General features: G+C 39.0%; 2 protein-coding genes across 4 annotated transcripts in view; both read left to right on the top strand.

The window, feature by feature from the left end:
• Positions 1–413: 413 nt before the first annotated feature.
• LOC102296504 (ATP synthase subunit d, mitochondrial) lies at positions 414–6,182 on the top strand. Its single transcript, XM_005931287.2, has 6 exons — positions 414–476; positions 1,727–1,857; positions 3,281–3,377; positions 5,330–5,401; positions 5,847–5,909; positions 5,998–6,182. The coding sequence occupies exons 2-6, from the start codon at positions 1,736–1,738 to the stop codon at positions 6,127–6,129; spliced, it is 486 nt and encodes a 161-aa protein (XP_005931349.1). The 5' UTR covers positions 414–476; positions 1,727–1,735; the 3' UTR covers positions 6,130–6,182.
• A 516-nt stretch (positions 6,183–6,698) lies between these two features.
• Positions 6,699–10,977, top strand: part of pnpla6 (patatin-like phospholipase domain containing 6) — a 30,857-nt gene continuing 26,578 nt past the window's right edge. For all 3 annotated transcript variants that reach the window (XM_014336479.2, XM_005931291.2, XM_005931292.2), the window contains exon 1: positions 6,699–6,813. The gene's annotated coding sequence lies outside the window, so the exon portion shown is untranslated. The remainder of the gene's footprint in view (positions 6,814–10,977) is intronic.

The raw sequence follows: 10,977 nt of genomic DNA, 5'->3' as shown, positions 1-10,977 counted from the left end.
ACTGGTAAACTATTAAGGCCAATATAATTACCTGGAATATAGAGTTAATAGACACATTTCCCCCATAATTGAACCAAACCCTCAAAAGTTCCCGCTTTTCTTCAATTTTTAATTTGTTCTTGTTAATCTCCCTTCAATTAAATTAGTTAGACCCTCCTTCTTTCTTTTTTTTCTTTTCTTTTTTACAAAAAAGAAACAGAAACCAAAGGCTTAGAGTTAGTGAGATTTAGGGTTTATTTATTTAATAATTACTCACTGTTAAAGCCCACAGTTCTAGAAGTTGGCTTCTAGAAGCTGGATCGCATAATTGCGAAAGTTTGCAAATGAAAAAAAGGAAAGAAAAGGAAACGCATGAAGACAGGCTGTGATTACTCAGCCTGTCCAGCAGAGGGCGGTGGCGCCGATTTGCGGCTCAAGGCGCTGATGAAGAAGGCTCTTCCGTTGGTCCGTCCTGTCACAGACAACACTGCAGCGAGGTGAGTACAGAGAAGGGGTGACTGATTGAACGAATATCTGATAATAATTTCTTAAATAATGGTTAGTTGGGGTCATGCATGTGTCGGTGGATGGAAGATGGAAAAGTAGCCTGACCGGCCACATTCGTGTTTTGTCAAGGTCCCGGTGTCATAGACGGAGTCCTCTGACCTTGGCTAGCAAGCTAACAGAGTTAGCTACCTTTGGCCGGTTTTGAGTGTTTAAATTGAGCAAAACGTCACGGACGGTGCCACTGCAACTATCTTTAAAAAATATAAAACGCGCTACGAATAACTTGGGTGTATTTCATCAAGACACAACAATTATTTAGCTTCATATTGTCTGACCGTGACCCAGAGGACCAGGAGAAACTCTGGACCTCTGGGTCCAGCGAAATGAGGACATTGAGTTGAAGTATTTTATTCATATCTCGGCGTACAGCAAAATATCTCTCCACTCTCAATAACTTGAAAGTGAACATGTAATATATATTTACTGTCTGAAAGTTATTTCATTTAACAATGTAAGGTACTCCTCATCTGTCAGTTTTATGTAAACGCAAATGTCTTTCCAAATGCTGCAATCACTAGACACTCAATTTTATATTTTATATATTCAATTCAATCGGGTTTTATACACTGAATGCCACGCACAGTATGCAAGCATAAATTAAGGCAACATGAAAATAACTGTATACCCGTTCGTTCCTTAATGATATACATTCATTCTTTATTTTTTGTGTGAGGAATATGCCTTTCATTTGTCCTTATGTTTAACCTACGTGATGCAAATGCATTTGAAATGTATATTAAAATTTTAGGCTTACATATTTAAGTTTATTCTGATTTTAGTCTAAGGAATTGGTGAATCTTAAATACCTGGGGTCAACCAACCAAAGCAACAGACAGTGTACAAGAGAGGCGAAGAAGTGTGCAGGGTTGGTGGTAATGTTTGACAGAAGGATGGCAGCAGGAGTGAAAGGCAAGGTTCTCAGATGATTTTTCTGTATGATGCTTGCGTAAGTTTTGAAATCTAGTTGTAAAATAAAAGTAGTCTTCTCATTGTGGTGCCTCAAACCATTCATGAAGGTATCCTCCTCATCAACAGACAATTTTACTGTTTTCTGTTTGTTTCTCAACAAACAAACTAATTATTGACCAAAACACATGTTGACAAGATTTGTCTAGATGATTGTTGACATTTTAATTCAATACTTAAAATAAATAAAAACATGTGTCCTTTCTGTTTTCAGACAGTCGAGATGGCAGGCCGTCGTGTTGCCCTGAAGGCCATTGACTGGGTGGCATTTGCCGAGCGAGTTCCACCCAACCAGCGTGGCATGTTCAATGCACTGAAGACTCGCAGTGATGGCATCTCTGCCAAGTATGATATACACCTCTCACTATGTTATACGTCATCATCTCCAGTGTGTGGAAATTAGGCTCCAGCTATCAATCGACTAATCTGTCGATTACCCAATCAAGTAAACTCTCAATAATCAGATTAAGTTAACAGGTCATCTGTTTGTTTTAATTCAACTTCTGGAGGATTACTGCAGATTTCTCCCAGTGTAAAACAAACGTCTGTGGATTGAGCAGCCGCAAACTTGGCTTTTCTTAACATCAGAGTTTGTTGATCACATGCTTTGATGAAGTACTCCTGCTAGGTTTTCCCAGTAAAAGATTCAAGGGTGAACACAGGAACTGTGCAGATCTTTTGGATGTTAGAAAACATGTTTTCTTTCACTAAACCTGAGCTCACCATAATGGTAACGGCTCCGCCTCTTAGCTGTGCGTAAACACTCTGGCTCCACCTTAAGCTGGGCCAGCATCATCATCACTGCTGCCATTGTGTTATCAGTGTTTTTGTTTAAAACTGGAGGCTACCTGGGCTTAATGTTGACAAACCTTTTATTCACATGCAGCTTCTGAATATGTTTTTAGTGGCAAATATGCATCACTTTTTCATGGCGACAGTAGCACGCTACAGAGTGTTAAACGAAGCATCGAATGTTTGTCAAGAATTTTTTATAATCGAATCAATCAATCGCTGCAGCTTTAGTAGAAAGAAGATGTTTTCTGCTTTCAAGAGAACACAGAAAATGGTAGATATTTATCTTAATTATTGCTGCTTGAACGGCTCATCTTGTACACATTGTACGCTACTGATGCTGGAAGTATCAGTAGTACAAAACAACTGACTGTAGTATAGTGGGATGTGTTATTTAAACTGCAATGTTTCCTGCATAATTCCATTCTATTTGTGGTTGTAGAGAGAGCCGTGTTTGTGGGAGACTTAAGGAGTTGGAATGTGTTGGAACAAGAAACTCTTTTTAAGACATGGCTTAATGACATGGAGAGCAGCAATAACAGTGACTGGGTCACCCAGCCAGTAGAAAACAGATTGATCAAGTTGACATGTCATCTTGTATAACCTGCAGACTAAGGCCTGGGTGAATAATTTCATTTTAATCTCAGTTATTATTTTGGTTTCCAGTGATTATAAAAAACATCAGAGAAAAAAAAGCATCACCTTAGTAACTGCATGACATCAATTTAATGAATAAATTTATGTTAGAGATTTAATAGAAAATTATGCAGCTGTCACATTATTCTTTGCAGACTTTAATTTATACCATCATAATAATTAAAGTGGGCGGTTGCATTAATTTGTCTCCTAGAAGCATCATCACTGAATTTTGCATTTGTATCAACTTGTGAACAGTTCTGTTGTCCATTTTATTTGCTCTTTGCACCTTAAATATCATCTACTTGGGTTTCTCTTTTGCTCTTCTCCTCCCTACCAGGCTAGCCTCCTTGCCAGAAAAGCCTGTGGCTATTGACTGGAGCTTCTACAGGAGTGCAGTGGCCAAAGCCGGGATGGTTGATGAGTTTGAGAAAAAGGTGAGCTTTTCTCAGCAGGTTATTAGTCAATATTAAAGCACCAAATAGAGCGTGTGTAGAATGCCATTTTTAAAAAGTTGTTTGTGGCATTTTTAATGTTGTGTCTAGCTGCTCTGAAAATTTTTCACATAATTAAAATTGTGTTTTCATTTTATGAAAGATTGTCCTGTAATGCCCCATTGTAGTGGCTGTAAAATCAAATCAGTTTTCACACAACTACATGAATCCCTGTGAAAAATTAAGTACACCCTTACATCTTCCATTGAAAATAAGAGGGTAAGTGGCAGTCAGGTGCTGCTAATTCAAGATTTGCTTTCACTTAGCAGTACCTCAAAGACGCAATGCAGAACAAAATTACGTTGCACAAGATCACATAAAGACATAAAAAACATCAGTACAAAGATTAAAAAGAGGCAAGTATAATAAATAAATGAATATAAAGTCAGTGGTACATATTTAAAAACAATAATAAAATAAATATTCAATTATTGCACAGGAGAAATTTTGATTGCACTGAAAATATTTTGTTGACAGATTTATTGAGTATAATCAAATGCGCTTGATTAACCAATCAAATAACAAGTGTGACCACCTCGATTGAGATTTCTCATACATCATGCACAGTCATTTTCCCGGTGACAGCCATCAACTTCCAGCAACCACTTATTCCTGGTAGGGCACTGGTGCTTGCCAAATGGTTAGCAGACCAGTCTGTAGATCTGTGTGATTGGAGCCTTATTTACTTGACTCTGCATTGTCACAAGTTAAGTCACATGGTTGGTGGCCACATATCTTCAAAACCCCAATTAAAGCAGAAGTTTTAACAGTTTTAAAACTTCAGTGTCATATTAACACAATCCTACTATCTTCACAGGAGTGGACCAGCAAATTCACTCTATGTTCAGAGCGTGCAGTGCTTAGAGAAACTGCAAAAAACCCAACAGCTACATGTCAGACTCTACATGCCTCAGTAGCATGTTTACATGTTAAAGTTCATGACAGTACAGTTAGAAAAAGACCAAAAAACTATGGTTTATTTGGAAAGGCTGCCAGGAGAAAAACTCTTCTCTCTAAAAAGAACAGTTCAGTTTGGAAAGTTGCATCGTAACATACCACATGACTCCTGTCCTTTTATACAGAGGAAACCAAAGTGGAGATGTTTGGCCATAATTTACAGTTTCACATTTACCAAAAACAAAACACAGCATATCAACACAAATGCCTCATACCAACTATGGAGGGCTAATGATAAGGACTTGCTTTGGTGCCACAGGATCGGAATGTCTTACAGTCACTGAGTGTTTACCAAAGTATTCTGGAGTCAAACGTGAGGCCATCTGAAAAAAAAAAATCAAGGCTTTGGAGTGACTCAGTCTAAGTACAGACCTCAAAATGATCAAAATGCTGTCAGTGGGACATTAAGAGAATTATGCATTAACAAATGTAAAATGATTACTTCACCTTATTACTAATAAGGTGGCTCTACAGGCTATTCAATCAATAGTGTACTTGGTTTTTCACAGCATAGAGTATTTTGAAAACCTTCTTTTACATATAACACTGAATTAACAGATCACGAAAACGAGTCAGGACTCACTACTTTTAGAAAGTGTTTTTTTTTTTTTGTTTTGTTTTGTTTTTTTCTCCAAAGCTCATGTTCCTTGTTTGCAGCACAATCCACTCAAAACCGGTCTCAGAAACAAGCATTGCGTTGTAAACAACCACCATGGTCTGTTTACAACGCAACCAAATAACCAGAGTCAGCAAATTGCAGGCACAAAATAATCCTGCAATTGAAATACCTTAGTATATACCCAAATACCTTACCTTATCCATTTTTATGTGTAGTTTGACAGTCTCAGACTAGCTTTGAGTGGGACACAAAAAGTAGAGCTTAAATTCCCTGTGTTATTAAATTCTATCTTTTACTTTTTTATGCTTCCTTTACACAGTTTAAAGCACTGCAGATTCCTGAGCCCACTGACACACAGACAAGCACCATCAATGCGCAGGAGGCTGAGGCTGTAAGTGGCGAGATCAAACAAATTAATGTATTTGCATGTTTAGCTTGAAAGTAAGAACATTTTTTTCTGGAAACTGTAATGATGAAAGAAGAATTGGCAGCCATACCATGTGTACATATTTTAATAATAATAATAATAATGGATTGGATTTATATAGCGCTTTTCAAGGCACCCAAAGCGCTTTACAATGCCACTAATCATTCACTCTCACATTCACACACTGGTGGAGGCAAGCTACGGTTGTAGCCACAGCTGCCCTTGGGCAGACTGACAGAAGCGAGGCTGCCATATCGCGCCTTCGGCCAGAATTGTAAATGTGCAAAGAATTTTCCAAAGGTCACAAAATTGTTTAAACACAAATTGACATTTAAAACAGAGGGAGCTGCATCCCAAATTTCTTCTTCTTTTTGCTCTTTCAAATTCATAATTCACTCTTCTCCAACAGAACAAAATTGCACAAGCCTACATTGAAGGATCCAAGGCCCGCATTGCTCAGTATGAAGAAGAGGTGAGACAGTAGTTGGCTTATTTGCTCAAATGCACCATGAGTGTGTTATGGTGTTTAAAAACTTCTTTTCTGCTTTGTGTGTTTTCAGCTGGCTAAATTTAAGAACATGATCCCCTTCGATCAGATGACCATCGAGGACCTCAACAGCGTCTTCCCCGAGACAAAGTTGGACAAGGTCAAACACCCGTACTGGCCCCATAAGCCCATTGCAGAGCTGTAACTTCATTACTTGACACTGACCTCACAATAAAGATTATGTATTCTAAGGGCGAACCTTTGTTGTCTTCATTGTTTTATTAGTGTGTGGAAAAAAAGATGTGTATTTTAGTTGTCTCTCTTAAAGTAGCACTTTGTTACACTTCCCACGAGAGGGCAACGTTGCTTCAGTTTTACTTGCAGTAAAAGGTATTGGGTGAAAATAACGGCCGTCTTGTTTCGACGAGGTACTATATTTTAATGTCAAGACAGAGCGATTTCCCGAAAATAACATATAGCTAATGACAGATTTAAACGTAACGGAAGTGACGGACATGTGAGGAACTAATTGAGGTTTGATTGTTTTATTAACACTTTTATCATTCTTAAAGGTGTAGCAGTATCCCGCGGCAAAGGCGAGTGATGGTTGTCTTATTGTCAATCATTCCAAATATTATCCAATCACGGGTCGCCTGGTTAGTTATTCTAAATTCTCATTGGACACAGATTTTGTTATTTACATAAATGTGGGCGGGAGATCTGGGCCAGCGCCCAGTCTTGTATTTTAATTGGGCCGACTTGACAACATCTCCAATGTTGATTGGACGGAGGTCTAGCGGACTTAGACGGGGAGGGGCTACATTGAAGATGATTTCCGTTGTGTTTCACTTGACTGTACGTGACGATTGACCGGAGTGTATCAGCTTAGGTAAATCCTTCTATACCTATATTATTTAAAGAGATGAGTTTGGTATATGTTTTAGTAGACGACTGTATAATTTTACTTAATGATAGTAGTGAAAACCGGAGATAGCTCTTCAACTGTGTCACTAATATTAATATTATAGCTCTGTCACATTGCTCTTTTGGAGGTCAGAAAAAGACGAACTGTAAACCCAAGCCCGTTATCGTATTTACGATGGTTAGAAGTTCTTGCACCCCCCAAGTCATTAATGATGGCCGGAGAAAACCGGTAACGACAGCTAGCTAACATCCCGTGACAATAATCTGTCAGTTGCCCTCTGCCTTGAAGGTAGCAAAGATTTTTCTACTTCCAGCTTATCGGCTGTGTCCTAATACTAATACTAATAATAAACGGTTCTCCGAGTTGAAAGAACTAAACGAGGCCTAACTATAATCTAATCTATGTAGCCACTGTCGTCTTCGGGATTGGTTTCATGTGAGTGTTTGCTAGCTAAGGGTACACTACTGCGACAAAATAAAAAAAAAATAAAAACACCATCTGCTGGTGTGTACTAGCTACCTAAATGTCGTAAAGCTTACTGTAAAAACTCCACTTTTTTCTAATGTACTGAAGGTGAATCCTCACCACCATGGTCTGTTTACAACGCAACCAAATAACCAGAGTCAGCAAACCAGCGCCGCGTCGGGCGCAAATTATGGAGAGCAGTTTTAGCTGGATGGAAACACGAGCTAATGTCATCCTCACACAGTGGGCAGTGATGTAGTCAGAAGACGCCCCTTGAAGAGCAGGAGTGTAATTTAATATGATATTTATGTTTACAGGCTCTGGACAGAGCACAATAAGGCTAATGTGAACATAAACCCGTGCAGCTGATGAACAGTTTTTGAACAAAATTCACAGTCACGTGTAGCTTTCCTGCACCTGGTTGGCATGTCCACAATTTAACAGAACACTTCCTAAATATATTAAACTGTATATTTTGTGCGAGAAGGGCTTTAATACTCAAATACAGGCAAAACACTGGACAGATCGGTACAATATAACTAGCTGGTCACTGCTTTGCTGCAGTTTGCATGTGTTAGGGCTCTATGCTGCCTGTATTTTATTTTTTTTTTAAAAATCCCAGTTTGGGCTGAAAGTAACAACAAAAGAACTGTTTTGTTTCCCTTTACCTGTCTTAAATACACTATTTAACCATTAAGATACAGAGTGATAGTTCAGTCCACTTTGGAATCTTTTTTTTATCTGTCAGAGTTTCCAACCATACACATCACAAGACCTTGAAAGCCCAAACTGTTGTTATTGTTACCATGAATCTCATGGTATAGTCGGTACTCTGTTAACAGTCAGTCCAGGTCAGATCGTGTATAGTGGGTTAAACACTGGCTTCATTGTTCCTAGAGAACAATAGGAGTAGGGCTGCATGGAGAGGGGCACTGCTTGGAGGCTAGAGGGTGGATACTATCTCCTTTGGGTCTATCATCCTGTACTCTTCTTAAAGGTGCTATTGCCACACTTTAAAACTATGCTGAGTGAAGTGTCAAGTGTAACTCTAAGTTTCAGTTTTTATTTTGTCTGGATTTACGCAAGGTTTGATACACTGGCTGCTTCAACAGAGGCAGAAAAAAGATTTTGCAACACATGGGACTACTTTATCAGTCCATTCTTAGCTCGCCTATTTGTCCATTCTTAAATTAGGCCAGGTTACCATGGCATCCTTTGTTGTGTTCCTCCAGTTCTTGAGTAGTTGTTTTCAGTATGGAGGGCACGTGGGGGTGTACTTGGTCTGCAGCAAGGTTTCGGTGGCTGGTATATGTAAAAGTAACATCCAGATAAATGCCAGGATCCAAGATTTGTGCCTTTTGGTAGGAAATGCTAAAGATGTTCCTATGCGGTGTTGTAGCTCTGTGGGTCCTTTGCAGCAGCATGCTGTTCTGTGGTTTTGTTTATGATGCACAGGGTTACTTCATGTAACACAACACTCCACTCTGTTTTTCACAGATTGAATTTCATCCATGCATCAGTCCAGCCTCTCTATCTCTCTCCGAGTCACCAATCGCACAGGAGAAAGCTGCTGCTGATTGCAGTTTATGTTGTATACATCCTGTCTAAACTTTTAGGCAATTGCTGGTAACATCGAGACATGCTGTATGTTGCACAAATTATAACAGTCAGTATTTGTAGAAAAATATAATCCAAACTCAGTTTAAAGGTGTGTTGAGTAGGGATGGGTATCGTTTAGGTTTTATCCGATACCAGTACCAAACTGGTACTTTTGAAACGGTGCCGGTGCTTAAACGGTGCTCGAACCGGTGCTTAAAGAATGGAGAACACACACTTTGTCCAAAAACCTCTCATGTTTAGCTGTTTTTTTTTGTAAAAAGATAACAATGTTAGCCTTTTCTGCAGCTATAGGGCATATATGGCATCACTCTTGGCTGGAAGCAGTGCTTAATCAATGGAAAAAACACCAATTTTGTCTAAAAACCTCTCATATTTAGCTGTTTCCTATTTTTTCTTTGGTCATTTTAGCCTTTTTGGCCAGGGTGAAGGGAGTATCTGCCATCAAACAAGAAGACAACCGCATGTAACTACGACAGTGTTTGCTAGTTCACCTTACATGCATTAATGTAATAACATGGTTAGCCTACTCAACGTAAATTACACACGAACAACATTAAGCTACTCACGCAGAGAAGAACGGCTGCTGCTGCCATGATCATCCGTCATCATTTCTGCTGCACTGGCAGGGCTAGGGGCCAGGACTCTCCTCTTTGGGTTCTTGGGGGATGTTGCTAACTCCGGGTCCAATAACAGGCACCACACCCGCAGTAGATGTGCTCAGTGTGAGGTCTCGCAGCAAGCTATGAAATACTGTGCATTTCTCGGCTTTTAAAAAAAAACGCTATGCGTCGCCAGGTGTTTCATCAGATTCCAGGAGTTACCTCCTTTGGACAGTATCACCTTAAAGCACTTGTTGCAGGCTGATGAGTTTGCATCTTTTGCTGTGAAGTACAGCCAGACTTTTTATTCTGTAGCTCTGCTCTAAAAGAACGTATGTACCTGGACCCGCCTTCTATCCTCGGAAAGGTAAAATGAATGGCTAGAATCCAAAGTGTATGATGTCTCAGGGAAAAAAAGCACCGAAATAAAGCACTGAAATGTGCGCTGCTTTTCAGTCTGGTTACTACAGTTTATGTCAGAACCGGTGCCATCCCTAGTGTTGAGTGTCTAATTTATTTATTTTTTCAAGTAGGAATCCAAAACAAACACACACAAAAAACAGTCATTCTCAGTTAGAATGATTTACTAATGCTAGTGTTTCAATATAAACAAAATTTGTTGCAGCTCTTTATTATTATGGAAAATGATAAAAGGCTTTGGTATTTCAAAATTGTTTTTATAGTCCTGAATAATTCACATTAAAAATTATCAATATATTTTATAATTTGTTAAGATATAAAGTTTTTTTCTTTTTCGTTTATCAAAACTTCCAGTAACTTCCACTGTCCAATACCAAAAGATTTTATAAAACAGAAAAAAGGGTCAGCATTGTTATTGTAATGTCTTTTCCTAGCCATAAGATGCTTGCTTCTTTATAGGCATCTTCCTCTTTGTGCAGCAGCCTAATCTGTATGCCCTTAGCAAACATAGAATCTGCTTGTTTAACCTCCAGCATCACTTTCTGCTCGAGGCTTTAGAGTTAGTGGGTAATTGGTTGACCTCAGTCAGCTTCGCTATTTATTTGTCTGTAGACAGTGAGCTTGTTGTTTTTGCTATAGAATAAATGCCTGTGTCAGCTGAATCTGTCTGTATTCTGGCAGACGTGGGCAGTTAGGTGGTATGTGCCTGGATAAACTTGTACATCTCCTACTGCTCAGTGTGTATCTCTCTGGGGAGGTAAAATACTACAGTGTACAATGGCAGTGGTTAAAGGAAAATTGTATGTGCAAAAGAATAAACAGAAAACAACAAAAAACCTCTCCACTTATGCAGTCACTCGTAAGAAGTGAAGGGGAAGAATAAAAAGGTGAAAAGGGGGTAATGAGTTACTACCTGTATAGTCGTTTATCTGTTATCTAGCAAGCCTGCCGTGTTTCTGTGTAACTAAGGCCTGGATCAGTGATGTCAGCAATATGCTGTTGTAGGATGCAAATTTTTGGATCC

Source organism: Haplochromis burtoni, unplaced genomic scaffold, assembly GCF_018398535.1.
Source record: "Haplochromis burtoni strain Fernald_Lab_line unplaced genomic scaffold, NCSU_Asbu1 Contig_140, whole genome shotgun sequence".
NCBI classification, from domain to species: Eukaryota; Metazoa; Chordata; class Actinopteri; order Cichliformes; family Cichlidae; genus Haplochromis; species Haplochromis burtoni.
The sequence above is the reverse complement of the archived record's forward strand: the minus strand, read 5'-3'. Positions and strand labels throughout refer to the sequence as shown.